This window comes from Onychostoma macrolepis, chromosome 23 (assembly GCF_012432095.1).
Source record: "Onychostoma macrolepis isolate SWU-2019 chromosome 23, ASM1243209v1, whole genome shotgun sequence".
In the NCBI taxonomy this organism is placed as follows: domain Eukaryota; kingdom Metazoa; phylum Chordata; class Actinopteri; order Cypriniformes; family Cyprinidae; genus Onychostoma; species Onychostoma macrolepis.
Window position 1 is genome coordinate 6,408,594 of NC_081177.1, and position 21,906 is coordinate 6,430,499.

At 35.4% G+C, this 21,906-nt stretch overlaps 1 protein-coding gene across 1 annotated transcript in view; it reads right to left on the reverse strand.

Annotated features, from left to right (window-relative positions):
* Positions 1-4,948: 4,948 nt before the first annotated feature.
* The window catches only part of ppp1r14c (protein phosphatase 1, regulatory (inhibitor) subunit 14C), a 19,385-nt gene continuing 2,427 nt past the window's right edge, over positions 4,949-21,906 (reverse strand). The window contains exons 2-4 of the mRNA XM_058764417.1: positions 10,523-10,606; positions 8,769-8,801; positions 4,949-7,342 (exon numbers count right to left, since the gene is read on the reverse strand). Of these exons, the coding sequence (XP_058620400.1) occupies positions 7,268-7,342; positions 8,769-8,801; positions 10,523-10,606 (192 nt within the window). The 3' untranslated portion in view covers positions 4,949-7,267. The remainder of the gene's footprint in view (positions 7,343-8,768; positions 8,802-10,522; positions 10,607-21,906) is intronic.

Genomic DNA, 21,906 nt, shown 5'->3' on the forward strand with positions numbered 1-21,906 from the left:
AAATGTCTTAATGATATATTTGTTTCTCACAAACGTGCAACTTTTCACTTCAACATTTTAATTGATGTTTTTATCAGCTGTTCTATAATTGTAACATGTTTTATCATTTTATTTTTTAAAGATATGAAATATACAACATTTGAAATTCGATTAATTTCTGACATTATAGAAAACAGTGAAAATTTCAAAACATGCTGTTACTTTTGCTGTTTAGTGATTCAGCCTTGACGCTGAACACAGTCATGCTGTGATGGTTAGAAGATCTCAGAAACTCATTTGCGATAATTACATTTCAGTGTGAGGATAACAAGTGTGTCTAACACCCAATTTCTGTTTGAAAAGGGAGACGAATTTCTGCCCAGTCAGATTTCAGCATCACACATCCATATCACAACCATTTCATGCTTTCCAATCTCAGCATCACTCTAAGTGGGAAATATGCAGCCCGACTGAAACCGATATAAAAGTAAGAGAAGTAGTAAAAACTATTTTCATATTATCACTATCAATTTTTAAAAAAATGATCAGTAAAAAGCAAGAGATTTAATGCTCTAATCCGGCAGGAACTACTTTGCAAGTTAAATGTCAAAGCTGAATTGCAGCTATTTATAATATTTGATACTTGAAGTAAATGTCTCCATTTTGATTGAACAGTTTGGCCTATTTTTATCCCTTAAACTAGTTTCATCATAGTTGAATAGAAAACCCTCTTCATTGCCACTTTATAGTCATGTTACTGTAGCTCTGATATTATGAGTACAGTTTTTATGTTCCCACTAGAATTAGTTGGTTTATTAATAACAGTCCAACTGTTGACACAGTACATGATCAAAGGAGAATTCAGTCTTCAAAATTCAGTTATATTTTCTGAAAGTCATTTCCACCACAAAATAATGTACTGTGTTTTATAGGGTTCTATGGTTCATTTTTATATTTTCATTTTCATTTTATTTCAAATTTTAGCCATTTTGTTGTTTGTTTTTGTCATTTTTATTAGTATTTTTAGAATTGTAAAAATATATCTATATAGTTTTCATTACATATATATATATATATATATATATATACATACAGTATATATACAGTGTGTATATATATATATATATACATACACTAACACAGACTATATATGTGTTATATATATATATATATATATATATTTAATTTTAATTTGTTTTTATTACTGTGTATTTTATTTCAAGTAATGAAAATATTTTTATGGTTTTAGTTTTAGTTAACATCATAACCCTGGTGGAAATTATTTAAAATTTTTAAAACATATTTGAAATATTTTTAAAATAAAATGCCAGCCTCCTTTGACTCGCTAAGGCTAAAAACACTTTATTAAAGGTAAAATTGTCTGGTAGATAATACAGCATAGGTTTTTAATCTATAAAACTGTACTGATGTAAATTTTTTTTCACACAGTAATAGATTTTCATAGTTTACTGAAAGTCTGGGACAAGGAAATGTGACCTTCATATAAAAAAAAAAAAAAAAAAAAATGTAGAACTCTCTAATAAAAATTTTTACTGAAAAACCCTGGGACAACAAAATGACCAGAATGGGGAAAAAAACAGCCATAACTTGAAGCAGTAATTTGTGCTTAGTAGTAGTAGTGGAATAGGAGAAATACAGCAGCTACAGTGATATTCTAATAATAGTAGCAGTCGTACAAGTGTAGTAGTGCTGCTAGAACTGAAAGCTGCTGTAATGACTATAAAGTGAATGGAGTCTGATAGCACTAGCGGTATTCCAGTACTTACATGTCTCTAGAGACGGACTCTGTTTACTGGAGTGAAATAAACCAATTACAGTACACTCACACCAAACGCACGCAGACGCTCACGGTCACATGACAGCAGTGGGATTTTTATGCGTGTTCCTGAAGAGCTTTCAGGCCTGGCGTTTCTCCACAGATCTGGGTCAATGCTGGGCAGTTTAAATATTAACCAATAGAAACACAAGTCTGCATCCGCTGCTCAAAATCTGTTGGCCTCTGCAAGTAAGATTTCCTTCAAAAATAAAACATGATTAGAGTTTGTAGTTAATGGTCACATGTTATCTATTTAAATTACTTAACTGAATTCAGTTTAAGTCTCTTGCTTAGATCTTGAAACACTAAGATTATTGTTCTTGTTTTCATGTCTAGGTTTCTGTGTATCTTCAAATAAGATGGTGGGTGAAATTTTATTGGACTACTGTTCTTTTGATTATCCTAATGCACCAGTTTATCAATAGGAAGTTTCTTCTGTGCAGAACAAGCATAGTGTTATGGAAACCTGTTTCCGCCACTGAATGAAAAAATAAAAAAGGTAATTGCAACTTTTTATCTCACAATTCTGACTTCTTTTTCTCATAATTGCGTGATATAAACTCGCAATTGCGATTTAAAAAGTAATTGTGAGATATAAACTCGCAATTCTGAGAAATAAAGTCAGAACTATGAGAGATAAACTCAAAATTCTGACTTTTTTTCTCAGAATTGCGAGTTTATATCTTGCAGTGCTGACTTCATAACAGTTAGAGTTATAAAGTCAGAATTGTGAGATATAAACTCGCAATGTTGAGAACATATCAGTCCCCCCCCCCCCCTCAAAACTGCCAGAATTGTGAGAAAAAAGTCAGAATTGTGAGTTTTTATCTCGCAATTGCGAGTTTATAATAAACGTTTTTTCACAGAATTGTGAGATAAAGTCGCAATAACCTTTTTTTTTTTTTTTTATTCAGTGACGGAAACAGGCTTCCATATAGTGTTTCAACATATGCTCTTAAAACACTTTTTTAGTGACTTTCTGAGGCTTCGCCAGTAGGTGGCGAGAAGTGTCTTTATGAGTCATTGATTCACTCATTAAAACAGATCCGTTCAAAACACTGACTGATTCAGGAACGAAATGAGTGACTTTTTATGAGTGAGTCATTGAATCACTTACTCAACCGATTAGTTGAAAACATTGATTCATTTATCCTTGCGTTGCAGAGGGGTAACGATTGTGCTGTTACTTCCTTTCGTTTAGTTTGCGGTTTAACTGGCAACATAATGTCTAAAGCTTAAGTCAGTCAATATTAGCTATTTTTTTATTAAACTACTTGTATAAAAGCAATATTACACTCACAATTGCCCAACAGCACTCTTATTCATGTGATATTGCTGATATGTATATAATCATACAGACTCATGTATGAATGTACAGTATGTAATGTATGTATGTATGTATCTATCTATCTATCTATCTATGTCATATATTACAATTATCACAATCATTTTTGCTGAGCACTTAACTGAAAACTGCATTAAACTGTCAAAGAAGCTCATTCATTATAAATAGATTCATTTTTAATGATTCATGTATCATTTAGCTTGTTTTGATCAATGAATGAATTATTTTGTTTCTTTGGGACAGTTTTCAGAAATGCACAAATGCATGAATGAATATTCTGTCTTCATGGTGGTTCTGGGAAATGTAGAGAGGAATGTGTACTTTAAATTCTGCTGCATGTGGCTTTTTAATCTTCCTCGCATGGCAAACCACTGATTGCATTGCTGGGTGGCAGATGCTACGGTTCTGTCTTCTCCTGTCCTCTGGCACACACACTCTAATATTGGCATGATAGATATAAGAGAGTTAGAGAAACAAATGAACGAGACGAGAGCAGGGTGAAAGAAAAAGACATGCAAAGAGGACAACAGTCCAGGAAAAGAGCAACAGAGGTGTCTGTTGGAAACGAAGGGGGAGGATGAGCATACTGACCGGTGCTTGATTTAGAGAATACATCAGCTGAAGAGAGTTAAACTGGGCTACCTCAGTCAGCCCACATTGCATCTTAATATGATGCTATAATGGTCGACAACAGCACTGATGACAATCAAATTAGGCGTAATGGCTCGTTTACTTGCATAGAAACCCTGATACCCTTTCAGTCTAGATTGTTGATTGAGCCAAATGGCATTTGAATGGATTGTGTTGCACATCTGGAGGGTGCAGAGCCAGAGCACGCGCCTGTCATTAGACATTCTCCTCACATGCACCTCCCAGTCTCAATTATGCCCCTTGTGAACGCACATGCAGAAAGTGGGTCAGGAAATTTAAAGGGAAAGTGTTGTTATAAGGTCTCATTTGTTTATGTATCTGTGCTCTTTAACTATACTGAACATTTCATTCTCTTAAATAAATGGTCCGCCCCAAAATTAAAAAATTTAAGTGAGCTTGTTTCTTCTTAGGATCAGGTTTGGAGAAATTTAGCATTACATCACTTGCTCACCAATGGATCCTCTGCAGTGAATGGGTGCCGTCAGAATGAGAGCATTTTTAGCTTGAAATCATTGTTTCCAGCTAAAATACAACTCCTCTATCCATAATATTGCAGCAAATTTTCATTTTTTGGGTGAACTCACTGTTCCTTTAAAACAAAACAAAATAAGATAACTGAAAAAATAATTCTACATTAAAAAAAATCAAAATAAATCCAAAATAAAGTAAAATAGAGCAATAATCCATATTTGAACTTGACTGCTTGTGCCACATGAACACAATGCTTTACTTGAACTGAATTTAATTCAGAAACTGCATAGCTGCCATATACATTCTAGAAAACATTTGAATATGTATAAGAAATTTAGACAAATGGCAGAGCTGTCCACATTATGTAGGGAAGATTCATAAGAATCCTAATATGGACAACAAGACGAACGAGTCTTGTAGCAAGTAAGCGGATTAATACATTTTCAGGATTAATGTGACATGTTCAGTAATGAGATGCGCATTTGTGACTAACAGAACCCAGAAAGCATGTTTTTCACAATGCATAACTGCATAACACAAACCTTACATAGGCATGCTTGTACTAAGAGACGATATGTTTGCTATATTGTGCATTTGTACAATACAATTAAGCGAAGCAGAAGAGTGTGTATATAACAGTTCAGACATTTTGCCTTTATTTTAAGTAGAACAGCACAAAAGATCACACTTTACATATATCTAAAAAACAAACAAACAAAACAAACAATTTAAAACACCCAAAACGCAGTTATAGTCAATAAAAATTAATACAAAGTTGTGAATTTAATATTTATAAGAGTAATACTGGTTATAATGTATAAAAAGACAAATCATCGCTTAAGCGATCCAAAACGGTCCTATCATGCCAATAAAACATGCATAAATAAAGCTTTCGTACACTCAAATACATCTTTTACATTTTAGAAACAAAACAAAGTAAATAAAAAAAAAAAAAAAAAGAGATCAGCCTAAACCCTGAATGTTCTTCTCTGAGAGAAGGGTCAAAACATACTTGAAAACACGCAAACTTCTTAAAATCCATAACGATATTTAGATGCAGGCCGACAGAAATGGACAGCGGAACAGAAGATTCATCCAGAGTCAAGAGTGAATCTCTGTTTATTTTTGTCCTTTTTCTCTCGGCCTGCAAAACACATCGTCCATCCACGCTGTAGAGGGTTAAAAGTTTAAACAGCACCATAGTTTTTCCCCTGGATTCCATGTTATAACTTACACCATCAAACACAAATCTGACCCATGAGTATGACACCGAATGACACGAAGATTAAATGTTCTTTATAGCGAAACATAATATACATGTACCAATTTACACCAATAGCACTTTATAATATGCTAATATTCAGCCATTTTATATTCTTTGGCAGCCTCCATGTAAAATCGTATGAGGAAAAGGAGATAAAAGCCTAGATTTGAATGATTTACGTGCTTTCAATAATGGCTTGGGTCAAACTATCATCCAGCTTGATCATTAGACGAACACTTACCATCATCACAGTATGTCTGTTAATAAGCTATACTCTCATGCAGCCCTTGTTGACTTATAGAAGTATTCAAAACTCAGGCTATGTTCGCAATACTAGTATACTACGCTCAGCTACTAATTCAGCAGTATACAGTATGTATGCTACATTACATTAATGCATTTGCCAAAATATGCAGTGTATAGTTTAGAATATTATATTCCACAATGCAATGCACTCAACTTTACATTTTCTACAACTCTATATTTAGTGTGTACTGCACAGTAAATGGTATACTAGTATTTAAAGGAATAGTGCACCCAAAAAAAAATAAATAAATAAAAATAGCTGAAATTTTATTCACACTTAGGCCGCCAAAGGTGTACATGGGTTTGTTTCTGCACCAGAACAGATTTGGAGAAATGTAGCATCACATCACTTGCTCACCAATGGATCCTTTGCAGTGAATGGGTGCCGTCAGAACGAGTCCAAACAGCTGATAGCAAACATCATTATGGATTATGGACTCGTATTTTAGCCAGAAGCAATGGTTTGAAGTCAAAACATTTTGATGGATTTGTTTCATACAAACACAGTTTTTATTAGCTGTTTGGATTCTTATTCTGACGGCACCCATTCACTGCAGAGGATCCATTGGTGAGCAAATGATGTGATGCTAGATTTCTCTAAACCTGATGAAGAATCAGTCTTGGATGGCCTGAGGATGAGTACATTTTAAGAAAATTTTCCCTTTTGGGTGAACTATTCCTTTAATTCCGAATATAGCCTTATTTCTTTACTTGCTGTCATCACATCCCACCCAAAATCTTTGAACTTTTATCATACCACAATCATGGTTATGAAAAAAAACAACAACAAAAAAACAACTGAATTATAATGGTCATATGACAGACTGATATGTATTCTGGCCAATTATTATTCATGACCCTAAATATTCCATTATGCTTTGCTGAAGTACAGATTCTAGGGAAGAATGACTGTTGTGCAAATTTATGAAATTTAACTGGACAGATATTGGTGAATATCACTGCTGATCCAGGATCAGATGATTGGAAAAAGACTAAAGACAGTAATTTGGGAAGAAGAAAAAAATAATAATTCAATAGGCTATATAAAATAGCTTTGTTCATAAAAATAGCTGTAATACTGCACCAAACAGTGTAATAATTGACCCATTGAGAGGTTGAGGACAGGAACATCAGACCGTCCCACGCAGCTGCTGAGATTGTTTGATTGCGTCCTGGATGAACTTTGCACTCTTGGATTTATTGTGTGATCTATGGGAAATGGATGACTCAATTTAGCTGTACTGAACAAAGTCAGGGTCCTTGGAAAATGAACTCTAGTATATTGATTCTGGGCCAGTCATGAATCCTGGGATAGGGAGTCCTTGAGGGCTGTATGAGGTCGACTCTACGCTGAGTGATGGATTGTGGGACCTGTAGTCCATATAGCTGGACTGTCGTTGGCACTGTCGAGCACTTAAAAGCTTTTCTTCTGCGGAGCACTGAGTTTTCTCATTCCTCTTATCCTGCCGAGGAGCTCGCGCACAAAGTCCTGGTGAAGAGAGAAAGACAGGAGAGAGTGAGACAGATTGTATGTGGTAAAATCTTCCATTCTCTTCTGCACATTCGATGTCTGTGTGAGTGTAAAGCCTGTGGCTGTAGGTCAGCAACAATGCTGCAAGGTCATTGATTTGCAGACTATGTGGTTGGTTTTGACAGCAGTGAGCACACATACTCAAACAAGAGCACATGTTAGCGTTTAAGGGTCTGCGATTAGATTAGAGAGGATTGTGTGTGTGTGTGTGTGTTTACTTTTCATTTATAAGATAATGACGGATACACTGAGTGTGTTTTTGTGTGCATTTAAATGTCTAAAGGTAAAAATTACATTAAAAAAAAAAAAAGTTACAAATTCTTTTTAAAGAAATTAATTTTATTATTTTGTTTTTATATAATTATTAATATTGTAAGATTGATCAAAAGTGACAGTAAAAACATTTAAATTATATAATATTTATTCATAATATTAAATACTGATACATTGTTTTCAGTATTGCATATCAGCATATTAGAATGATATCTGAAGGGTCATGTGACACTGAAGACTGGAGTAATGTTGCTGAAAATTCAGCTTTGCATCACAGGAATAAATTACATTTTAAAATATATTCAAATAGAAAATGGTTATTTTAAATTGTAATAATATTTTACAATATTACAATTTTACTGTATTTTTGATCAGATAAATGCAGCCTCAAGTGAACATAACAGACTTTTAAAATTTCTTAAGGACCCCAAACTTTTGAACCATAGTGTGTATATATAATAAAATAAAATATTAGAAGAATTTTGTTACAAATAAATGAATGGGTGTAAATATAATGGTAATATGTAAAAATAAAATAAAATATTATAAATGTAAAATTAAGATAAAAACAACAGAAGTACTTCCAAATTTCAATATTCAAGTAAACGTATTTCAATTAGAGCAAAGGCATCTGTATGTGCGTGTGTGTGGGTCAGTGGGTTATTGTGTCTGCAGTAGTTCTTATGCATTATGATTTTCAATGAACTCTTTGAGCACACACATGTTTTCAGGTCAGTGCGCTTATATGAAATCCACTAGCATGTCCTGAAGCTGTGCGTGTGTGCATGTATGTGTGCATATGTGTATTTGCAGTAATCAAAATGCAACCTCATAAGTTACTGATATGAAGCACTCATGCGGCGAGTCATGCAAGCCACATGCTGCTTGTGAACAGCAACCAAAATTTGACTTATAATATGTATTTATTTATATATTTGACTACTGTTTTGTCGCAGACATATATGAAAATATAAGGCAGGGTAATGTGGCTATAAAGCTTTTGCTTTGTCAGTGCATCCACGATGCCTTAAAATATTGTCTATGTAGGCGATTCAGTAGGTTTTGGAACAGAGCTGTGTGTTAGTGGCCTATATTTTACGTTATCACTTACATCAGTGGGCTTGTAGCAGTCTGACAGTGATTCCTGAGGGACAAAAACAGAGAGATGTCAACACACCAACTTTAGAAGCTTCAGGATTTACAGACTTAAACTAGACTAATACATACACAGAGTGAATTCTCAGCTAGGGTGGTGCAGTCCTAGTTTTTAATACTTCATGTGTCTGTACATAACTGTGCACCCTCAAGGGGGCGCTAGAGTTTCTTTTAAATATCTGTGATATTAAAGGGTTACTCCACCCCAAAATGAAAATTGTGTCATTAATAACTTACCCCCATGTCATTACAAACCCGTAAAAGCTTTGTTCGTCTTCGGAACACAATTTAAGATATTTTGGATGAAAACCGGGAGATGTATGACTGTCCCATTGACTGCCAAGTGATCTGCCATCAGTGGTTCAATCAGAACTTTATAAAGCGATGAGAATACTTTTTGTACGCAAAGTGGTGCAGCTGACGCTGAACAGCATACGCAGTTTGCGTCCAGCGGATATTCTCCAAAATGGTGCTACGGTGACGCAGACGAGACAAATTGTTGAATAAAGTCGTTATTTTTATTTTACAAAAATATTTTTGCATTTATAATACAAAAAGTATTCTCGTCGCTTCATAAAGTTCAGATGGCAGATGCACTATTTTGACGATGCCTTTCATACTTTTCTGGGGATTGACCGTGTTATTTACTTGGCAGTCAATGGGACTGTCACACGCCTCCCGGTTTTCATCCAAAATATCTTAAATTGTGTTCTGAAGATGAACAAAGCTTTTACGGGTTTGGAACGACATGGGGGTAAGTTATTAATGACTACATTTTCATTCTGGGGTGGAGTAACCCTTTAAACCAGATCTCATTATTCAGCTAGCTAGTTATAAACATGCTGACTTTAACTATCTAACTACTCCGCAAGATTCTCTTCATTCAAACTTAAACTAAATACTTTCAATCTTTAAAGAAAGAATTCACCTAATGAAAATTTGCTGTAGATGTACATAATGATGTAAATGAGTTTGTTTCTTCAGCAAAACAGATTTGGAGAAATTTAGCATTACATCACTTGCTCACCAATGGATCCTCTGCAGTGAATGGGTGCCGTCAGAAAGACAGTCCAAACAGCTGATAAAAAACATCACAATAATCCACACGACTCTAGTCCATCAGTTAACGTCTTGTTAACATCAAACCGTTGCTTCTGGCTAAATACAAGTCAACAATCCTTAATATTGCATTCTCAAGTCCAAAAAATTTAAATAAAAATCATCTCATCTGAATCAGGAGGGAAATATGCACAGATCAAGCTATGTTTATAAGTAAAAACAGATCTAAACAAATATGACGGTGAATTTTGATGTGCAAGGACAACGGGATGGACTTTTACACAGAGGGAAGTGTTATGAATTATGGACTCAGAAGCAATGGTTTAAACAACACAGCTTAATGATGGATTTGTTCCTTTCAAACACGCAGCTTTTCACTTCACAAGACGTTAACTGATGGACTAGAGTCTGGAGTATTTTGTTGTTTTTATCAGCTGTTTGGACTCTCATTCTGACGGCACCCATTCACTGCAGAGGATACATTGGTGAGCAAGTGTTGTAACACTAAATTTCTCAGATAAAGAAACAAACTCATCCACATCTTGGATGGCCTGAGTGCAAGTATTTTTCAGCATTTTTTTTATTTTTGAGTGAACTAATAAGAAAATGTATTCTCTTACAAACACATGCTCACACGTCACAGGACTTTACCTGTAGTTTTACGGCTCTCTCGTCTTCACTGTTCACCTCCAGGAGATCATCAATGTCTATCTCCAACTCTGGCATTTCCTCTTCCTGTAGAAGCAGAGATCAGGTGATATTAGTGGAAGTGAACACATCACAAAGTGAGAAATCACAAATGAGATTTCTTTTGTGCCTATTTTTGTAATGAATTTTGCAGTTCGGAAACCACCAAGAATTAAAAAGAAACCTCCAAGCAATTAAATTTCCCCTCTGGGTCCTGTTCTTCATTAGTGCAGAAATTCTAGCAGACTGGATGGATATGGTCTAGATAAAATCAGTAGCCAAGAAATTCTGAATTATATGTACATCAGAAACATTAAGGAAGCTGTCTAGAGAACATCAGGAAACACTTTGAAGGGTCATTAACCAGAACGCCAGAATGTGCCAGTGATGACAGACAGAGCCACACAGACAGGATGAGATGAGCTCTATAAATACACTCGCCTCTTTAAAGGTGAGAGAAGTAGAGGGAAGTATTTTCCATGTAGCAATCGCTTTGGCTTGTTTGGCAAATGAGAGAGGTGGAATAATACACATCATCCATACACACAATCATTATGAAACAACATTTGTCATTTCTGTCTTTTTGAGTGCCAGGGATTGTGAGCGTTTCAGCTAATTCTGCATTTGCTTGGCAGAACCAAGGACAAATCCAGGACTCACTGTACAGATTTACCCCTCTTTACCCTGCATTATGTCTGATTTTTTTAAATATATTTATTTAGGATTTGAAGTGTTTTCATATACTTTAGTACAATGACACTGATTTATATTTTATATATATATATATATATATATATATATATATATATATATATATATATATATATATATATATATATATATATTTTTTTTTTTTAAATCACAAAAGCATTAAACCAATGCATTATTAAAATGTATGTGTGCGTGTATGAAAATATGTATACATTAATGCTAATTTTAACTTTTTTTTCATACATATATACACATACAGTTCATCATTTCATTCTTTTTCACACTTAAAACTTTACAATAATGCATTATTTTTGCTTTATATTTCTAAATTCTATACATGATTATATATTTGTCTTCCATTTAAATATGTATTAAAATGTATCATTTATTCCTGGTTTCTGAAGGATTGTGTGACACTGAAGACTGGAGTAATGATGCTGAAAATTCAGCTTTGCATCACAGGAATAAATTTTGAAATGCATTCAGACATAAAGTTATTTAAATTTGCAATAATATTTCACAATATTACATTTTTACTGTATTTTTGATCAAATAAAAAAAAAAGTATAAAAAAACGAATTGGTCTTACCAAATGTAAACATTCTAATGTGTAATTTGTGCCACAGTGTTTATGACGAATACTTTTTTTTTTTAAATTTTTTTTACATAGAGTAATTGTTTTCTTAATAAATCAACGATGCAAATAATCTTTCAGAATTTGCATTTATAATTTATTTATTTAATGCTTTGAAACATTTATTTTTTAACGAATGAACATCGTCCACTGTTAACAGTTCAGCTGAAAAAAACAGCATTTCTAGTTCTGCCCCCCAAATTTACCGGTTACCAATTTCTCTGTCTCAAGCTGCACTGATGTTGAGTGTATAGCAGCTCAAATGAGCATCAGTGCAATAAACTACTTCCTTTCAGAGAGAATACAGAAAGAGGGAGTGAAAGAAGGAGAGATTTAGCGAGAAGCAGGTCAACATGATTAGTGCTGGACTGCAGAGTTAATAAGGATGAGTCTGTGTGTGTGTGTGTGTGTGTGTGGGGGGGGGTTAAGAAAGCGTGGGTGGTTGAGAAGAAAATTCATACTACGGTTCATATGGTGAGGGAAAACTGACAATGATGCATCGAGATCTGTTTGTATACCTTTAAAAGAGAGATTTCATCAAAAATATGACTAATTTCACACGAGTTTCCTGTCAAGAGATGTCAAGAATGTCTCAATTCTCATATTATCTGAGCTTTGCGATCCAGACAAAGGGGGATACTGTGAATGCATGTAAATCTATTCTGACACACTTTTACTCTTAAGACAAACACTAATGGATACACAATGTATATTAACACTATAAATCTGCAAAAGCAGACACACTCACATATGCACTTTCAGTGAAGACAAATCAGCCTTTTAGTACACTAGCATGGTTCCTTTAACCTTATTAGTGCCGTTTGTTAAAATAATGATCCAATCGGTCGCCTGCCTGCTGTCAGATTGGCTCATTCATCACGCGTTTACACATTCACCATTAGAAGAACTAATATTTCAGACCTTTGTCTGTGTGTTCTCTCTTAGAAAGGGAAAATGGCAATGAAGGCAATACCAGCAACAAAGACTCCAGCACATAAAGCTCAAACATCACCAGATCAGTCAAGCCAACCGCCAAGACATGACCAATCAATCACAGACTGATCCGACATCAGTCAAGATAAGTTGACACAGAGGCCATCAGCATTCTCAAATAATCATTTTATTAGCTACATTCACACTGATGCACCAAACAGATTAGCATTAGCAACACCTCGGCATTGTTGCATTCGATATTCGAATAATGTGCGTGTAATTTTTCAATATATATTTTAATAAATGTATTAATATATTTTATTGTCTTAATATATGTTGAATTATTTAAATATTTATATACATTTTATATATAAATTATTGCTCTATATAATATATTTTATTTTTATTTTTATAAATAATTATTAATTATGTGTGTTGAATTACATAATGAATTATGCATTTGTTATATACATTTTTCATTCCAGCGGCTTGCATGTAATGTCTGTCTATTGTGAATGAAAAGCCCTGCTGGTGGATTGTGTGTGCTGTCAGGCCAGAGAGTTGAACGATTTCTTCCAGTCTGCAGAAGTAGCACAGACACCTTCACTTGACCTATTTGTGCATTGGGTCTCATCGTGCAGTCGACTGGTGTCTCTTCTGCAAACACAGAGCGGAGGGAAGCCGTCTCTCTCTCTCCCTCACAGAGCAGACAGGTCAGATCACTGAGGATTCGTAGCAGAAAAGCAAACAGACATTGGTGTGAGAGAGGTCTTGCAGGAAAGTGTGAAATGTACACAGAAATGCCACCGGCAATGCTGAGAAATCACACACACACACACGCACGCACTCCCACACACATAACACGATTGGAATACCAACATAAGCAAGCAGATTGTACTGTACTGCGCACATATGTGCTCATGAAATACTATGCGCATGCATATTCTGTGTGTCATGGATGATTTATGATCAGGGTCCTCCGGTCAGCAGAATGAAGATGATAAATTTGGTCTCTACAAGGCAAGGGTGACATGACAAACTCATTTTCTGGGAATCAGTTGCATTTGTTGGATAATTAGTGCCCTTAGAAGGATAAGACAAATTTCAACTATATATACTCTTAATAAAACATATATATATATATATATATATATATATATATATATATACACACACACACATATATAATTGGTGTGACCAAACTTGATTGTGCAAATGTGTCATTTGTGCCAGTGTTTCAAACAAATACTTTTTTTTTTAATGCAAGTAATTGTCTTTTCATAATACAAATCTTTTCGGAATTTGCATTTCAAACGAACTTGGTTCAAAAAGCCATGACGCTTCTGCTACAAGGTCAAACAGAGATTAGAATCCAAGATGAACACAAACAAACGCCAACAGGATCGTCTCCAATACAAAACACAAACACCCTGCATCAATACAGACTGTCAAAGAGGAATGAAAAGCAGCGCCTGTGATATCAGACAGACAGACAGACCCCTGAAGCGCTCAGCATCAAAGACGAACCCCTCCCCCCTCGCTGCAGAGGAAGACAGCGGAGAGGGGGGTTGTGGGTATCTTTTGCAGACAGGGGCATATTAGCAGAACCCCACTGGGCTGAATGTAGAGGACACATCTCATTGCGTTTTATGCTGTGTTGTGTGTCAGTATGCAGAGTGTGTTTAGCTGCCATTTTCAGGAAACAATTTGTTTGCCGTCTGTGACTCAGTACTAAGTTAACGAGATGCTGAATTTATTCCCTTTATTTGACAGATTACACTATTTAGGGCACAATGAAAAAAAAAAAAAAAATTCTCATTTTTATATTTTCTGTTCTCATTTTAATTTTAGTTAGGTTTAGTAATTTTGCTTTGTCATTTTGTATTATTGTTTTTTAACGTCTATATTGTTTTTATTAATATTTTTAAAGTCTTAATTTTTCTGTTTTTGTCATTTTAAAGTTTAAGCTATTTTGTTGTGTTCTTGTCATTTTTATTAGAATTTCTTTTAAAAATTTTTTCAGTTAAAATTGTAGTTATTTTAGTTCATCCATTTAAACTAACTAGCCGAAATAAAATGTTTTTTTTCTTTTAGTGCTATCAAACGATTAATCGTGATTAATTGCATCCAAAATAAAAGTTTGTTTATATGCGTGTATGTTTATTAAGTATATATAAATACAAACACATACATGCATATATTTCAGAAAAATATGTTATGTTTATATATTAAAGGTGGGGTATGTATTTTTTCAAAAACGCTTTAGAAAATGAGTCGGGGCCGAGTACCAAAAGTAAGTTGTAGCCAATCAGCAGTAAGGGGCGTGTCTACTCATGATGTGGGGGAGAGAGCGCACTCAGTGCACAGGACTGACATTAGCCAAGCGACGACAGAATGATAGAGATGGTGGATAAAAAGCAAAAGAGCAAAACGTCTGTGGAACAAAAGGCGGCTTACAAGCGACCGTTGAAAATCATTTGAAATGAACGCGGCAACAGTTTACAGTCGGGATCCAGTGTAGACAGCATTATTAGTGATTATATTGAGTTCCATAGTATTTTGTGGCGCTCGCGTCCGGTGTAGACACGGTGTTACGATAAGACAAGTAGGACCCATGTAAATATCGGATCAGCTTTCCAGCGCTGGAGAGAACTCAAGGAGCGGGAAGGCCTGCGATCGGATACCGAGGTTGCTTTGTTTCTTCTCGATCGGTGAGTAACATTGGTTTTGCTTGGTTTCACAAAACTAATCGTTGCCTAGGATGTGTAATGCATACGTATGTGTGGGGTAGAGCTATTAAAATAGGGGGGGGGGGGGCCCTTTTGGGGTAGGGGCGTGTTTGTTTTGGTGATTTCAAATATATAAATGTATATACTGTACATGTAAATATTTTCTAAATATACAGTGAAAGTATTCAGACCCCCTTAAATTTTTCACTTTGTTATATTGCAGACATTTGCTAAAATCATTTAAGTTCATTTTTTTTTCCTCATTAATGTACACACAGCACCCCATATTGACAGAAAAACACAGAATTGTTGACATTTTTGCAGATTTATTAAAAAAGAAAAACTGAAATATCACATGGTCCTAAGTATTCAGACCCTTTGCTCAGTATTTAGTAGAAGCACCCTTTTGATCTAATACAGCCATGAGTCTTTTTGGGAAAGATGCAACAAGTTTTTCACACCTGGATTTGGGGATCCTCTGCCATTCCTCTCCAGTTCTGTCAGGTTGGATGGTAAACGTTGGTGGACAGCCATTTTTAGGTCTCTCCAGAGATGCTCAATTGGGTTTAAGTCAGGGCTCTGGCTGGGCCATTCAAGAACAGTCACGGAGTTGTTGTGAAGCCACTCCTTCGTTATTTTAGCTGTGTGCTTAGGGTCATTGTCTTGTTGGAAGGTAAACCTTCGGCCCAGTCTGAGGTCCTGAGCACTCTGGAGAAGGTTTTCGTCCAGGATATCCCTGTACTTGGCCGCATTCATTTTTCCCTCGATTGCAACCAGTCGTCCTGTCCCTGCAGCTGAAAAACACCCCCACAGCATGATGCTGCCACCACCATGCTTCACTGTTGGGACTGTATTGGACAGGTGATGAGCAGTGCCTGGTTTTCTCCACACATACCGCTTAGAATTAATGCCAAAAAGTTCTATCTTGGTCTCATCAGACCAGAGAATCTTATTTCTCACCATCTTGGAGTCCTTCCATGTAGGCTTTCATGTGTCTTGCACTGAGGAGAGGCTTCCGTCGGGCCACTCTGCCATAAAGCCCCGACTGGTGGAGGGCTGCAGTGATGGTTGACTTTCTACAACTTTCTCCCATCTCCCGACTGCATCTCTGGAGCTCAGCCACAGTGATCTTTGGGTTCTTTACCTCTCTCAGCAAGGCTCTTCTCCCCCGATAGCTCAGTTTGGCCGGACGGCCAGCTCTAGGAAGGGTTCTGGTTGTCCCAAATGTCTTCCATTTAAGGATTATGAGGCCACTGTGCTCTTAGGAACCTTAAGTGCAGCAGAAATTTTTTTGTAACCTTGGCCAGATCTGTGCCTTGGCACAATTTTGTCTCTGAGCTCTTCAGGCAGTTCCTTTGACCTCATGATTCTCATTTGCTCTGACATGCACTGTGAGCTGTAAGGTCTTATATAGACAGGTGTGCGGCTTTCCTAATCAAGTCCAATCAGTATAATCAAACACAGCTGGACTCAAATGAAGGTGTAGAACCATCTCAAGGATGATCAGAAGAAATGGACAGCACCCGAGTTACATATATGAGTGTCACAGCAAAGGGTCTGAATACTTAGGACCATGTGATATTTCAGTTTTTCTTTTTTAATAAATCTGCAAAAATGTCAACAATTCTGTGTTTTTCCTGTCAATATGGGGTGCTGTGTGTACATTAATGAGGGGGAAAAAAAATGAACTTAAATGATTTTAGCAAATGGCTGCAATATAACAAAGAGTGAAAAATTTAAGGGGGTCTGAATACTTTCCGTACCCACTGTATACTGTATGTGTGTGTGTGTGTGTGTATTTATATATACAGTACACACACTCGTTTGACAGTTTTTTTTTTGTTTGTTTTTTTAGTTTTAGTTAACTATAATAACCCTGAGTGCAATTAAAATAATGATAATGATGATGGACTTTATTAATCCCAAAGGGAAATTCATGTCACAGCAAGCTCACCACACAATAAATAGATTAAAAAAAAAAAAATACTGCACAATACTGTATTTTACAGCCCCCCTTGTTTCAAGCGTCACAGTACACTCTACAGTACACCATGTTATACAAAATACAATTTAAAATTCAACATCAGTCATCTAATATGACATTGATTATATAATCAAATTGCTGTTGGTAAAAATGAATTTATATATCATTCCTTATAACACCAGGGCTGAATTAATCTTGAGCTAAAAGTACTCACACAGGCTTGAACTGTTTCATGAAGAGGATGACAATCTTGATTCATTATACTGACCAGTTTATCAGTCATTCTATCCTGTGCCATCACATCAATGGTGAGCAACAGACAACCCGCCACAGAACCTGCCTTTTTTAATCAGCTTATTGAGTTTGTTCTTCTTCTCCAACAACAATCCCCCTCCCCAGCAGGTGACAGCATACAAGATCACAGATGATACCACAGAATCATAAAAGGTCTTCAACAGTACCTGACATACACCAAAGGATCTCAGTCGTCTTAATAAATGAATGCTACTCTGACCCTTCTTATAAACCTGTATTGTATTGTCAGACCAATCAAGCTTGTTATTAAAATATACACCCAGGTAGTTATATGACGTGACAATCTCAATTTCTGACTCTTTGTATATTCACTGGCACCACTTTGAGGACATCTACTAAAATCAACCACAATTTCCTTGGTCTTCCTAGCATTAAGCCCAAGACAATGTGTTTCACACCAGTCCACAAAACTCTTTAAAAGCTCCCTATATTCACTCTCATCATGATCCTTTATACAGCCAGCAATTGCAGAATCATCAGAAAATTTCTGGAGATGACAGTTTTTGGAGTTGTACTGAAAATCTGATGTATAAAAAGTAAATAAAAACGGAGCTAAAACCGTTCCTTGAGGAACACCAGTGTTAGACGTAACTACTTGGGACACGCAGTTATGCATCCTTACATACCGTCGTCTATTTGAGAGGTAGTCCATTAACAAACTGACCATACTCTGGTGTAATCCAGCATTTTCTAACTTATTCTTGAGTAATGCAGGCTGGATAGTGTTGAATGCTCTAGAAAAGTTACAAAAAAAAATGTGATTCTAACGGTGTTACCTGAAGTCTCTAAATGACTTAGAGATTCATATAAAAGATAGACGTAAAATATCATGCTTTAACTGTTTTTTCCCCTTTTCTAAAATCTTTAACTTTGCAACCCCAAAACAGAATGTAACGGGCTTTGTTTTACAAGACACAGAATCATCATGGGGTTTCAATTATTTCCCCCCATTATAGTGTCATTAAGTAAAAAGTATTTGTTGTTATAAAACGGAGCTGTAATACCAGAATATTTATTTAAACATTGCTAGTAATTTAATTAGAAGTATAATTTAAAGTTAAAAGTTGAAATAATACACACTTTGCATCTTCTTTGCAAACTTGTAACCACATATTTTGAGAGTAAGAGTTTAAAAATCAGCCATAAAAATGGAAAATGCATGTTTATTGCCTGCTAATCTGAATATTTAGGATTAGTTTTTAGTACAGCAGTGTTACTGAATTAGCTTTCACATCCTATCTCAGCACTATTCATCCTTGATCACACAAAGGGAATCTGCAGGCTTGCAAACCGCTGCACGCTCCCCAAAATAGACAGAATCCTCAGCAGAAAACAGCTTAGGCTGCAGTTTGTGACCGTCATTGATTTGAGGACTCCATCATTAGCTCGCACGCAACCACCTCATCCGCACGTTCAATACGCTAATGAACTCCAGATGGACCTGTTTTACTAAGACAAAGCCCATCAGAGCTCTGACACACATATACATGCAAATTGCAACAAGAAGCAGCCTACATTTGTTCTTCGTAAGCCTTGTAAGCACAGATGAGGCTGCTGAGAAAGCAGAGATCATGCTGTGAAAATGGACACACACACACATCTTTAGTGTTTCTCTGAGGGTTCTTAGTGTGTGTATGAGGTATGAGATGACATGCGGTTTTCCTCAAAGCAGAAATTGATTCAATTCCCAGTCCAAAATCTCTGTACTTTTATACCTTCAAATTGCCTGTTTTTCCTTTGTTTTATCGTCTGCTAAACATTCTATTCTAATTCTATTGAATTTGTCCATCCTCTGCCTTTGCATTACTTTCCTCTCATCTTCTGTTTCGAATTTCTGCTCTAATTCCTTTCCCACAATCCTCTTCTCACAGAAGGCACGGAAATTAACCTCTTAATATCCTGATAACGTTACACCATTTTTTTTCTCACTTTTGCTCTGTTGGATACACTCTCCTGCTATATGACAAATTCATCTAATCCACGCTGTGCTGTCACTCATTCTGATTGGCTGAGGTCGGAGTTCAGCTCTATGATGTCATAGTCAAGTGATGTTGTAAAGCAAGCCAGTTTAAGCTCAAAGACTCAATGATTGGCCAATGCATTGCAAGCACTGTAAATACTTAATACTTGTACTCAAGGAGGCAATAGAGCAACCTTCAAATTGTTTACCATTAAACAAGATTATATTGTTCAGGTTTTCATTTTTATATTTTAAGTTTAAGTTTTAGTAATTTTGTTGAGCATTCTTGTCATTTTTATTGTTTTTTTTAATAGGTCTATATAATTAATTAAATGTCTATATTATTCATTTTTATTTCAGTTTTAGTTTTACAGTTCATCCACTATCTGCAATAAATGAAGTTTTATTCAAATATTAATATTTTATCTCAGTTAAAGGCTGTTATTTCAAGTAACAAAACTATTTTATGGCTTTAGTTAATTATAATAACCCTGATTATGAATTAAATATCATGCTTTATCTGTCTGTCTCTTCTCTTCTCTTCTCTTCAAATGCTTTAGGTTTATAACATTGAAACCCAAAACCAAAATGTAACAGGGTTTGCAACAACAAAAAAAAAAACAAAAAAAAAAAAAACACCTTTTGAACAATACAATGTTTTCACATATTTATCCCATTATGGTGTGATTAATTTAAAAAGTATACTACAACTGAGTCACAAAGCCAAAATATTTATTTGAACTGCAAGTAATATAATCATAAGTAGAATTGAAGTTAGAGCTGAAATGAGTAACCAGCTCTTGTTGGCAAGGCTGGTGCCAGTTAGAGTTATTATAGTTAACTAAAACTAAAACCTTGAATAAAATGTTAGTTGAAATAAAAATTAAATTAAACTAAAACTACAACTAAAATGAATACATAAAAACTGTATAGACATTAAAAATGTCAAAAACAACAAAACTACTAAAACTTTAGCTATAAATAAAGTCAAGACAGAAAATCTAAAATAATCAAAATATTAACTGCATACTTGCATTGCATTATTGTCTTTTGACATTTGGGAATGCAACAAGGCATACAATCAGGTCTATTTACCCGGCTAGCATGTGCATTCATGTACTAGAGAGTAGGTTTCAGGCCTAATGGTTTAGTTAGAAATAGTTCAATTCTGTCAAACTTCTCTAGAGGGAGAAAACCCTCACTGTCTGCAAGTAATCCCATACTGACCTACTCTTCCTTAAGTAGGTCTGTCTAAGGTGTCAACACCATAAAGGCCATAGTGCACAATGGGGATGCTGTTAGTGAGCGGCACGCAAATCTAGTCAGCAACTGTCTGTTTACATGCTAACCTGCTAAACACTTTCCCTGAACTCATTTAGCAGTGTGAGGGACATATTTAAGTAACATCGAACAAAAGGCACATCAGCAGTTTGATTTCTGAAGGATCATGTGACACTGAAGACTGGAGTAATGATGCTGAGAATTCAGCTTTGCATCACAGGAATAAATTACATTTTAAAATATATTCAAATAGAAAACAGTTATTTAACATTGTAATAATATTTATGGTTTTTACTGTATTTTTGATCAAATAAATGCAGTCTTGGTGAGCATAAAACACTTATCTTGCAACTCAACACTGCAGACAAATGCAGCAATCTTGCTATTAGTCTTTTAATAAAGCTCTAACTGCGTTGTTGAAGATTATTTTTCACGGTGTTTATTAGTGCAGCTACAGCTCAATTCGGAGTCCTGTTGTTTACATGAAGTCTATTGCCTTTGATTGTAACCTGCTGTTAATGGGCGCCCAGACATTGATCTGTGAATGGTTATTGGCTATGTGTGACTTCCTCCTCTTGTTTCTAGTGTAAATGTGATGGGTCGTTAAAATACACCTGAGTAAACACCTCTTTATGAGCTCACATGTTTAATCTGATTAGATGCTTGAGCTTGTAAACAGCATCCTATTTGATGTTTTGATTAACACTACAAATAAAATGCATTTTACTTGCCACGTATGCTATGTATAAGCTCAAAACAGACATCTAAAGGATTATCATAATAGAGACAATTTCCATAGAA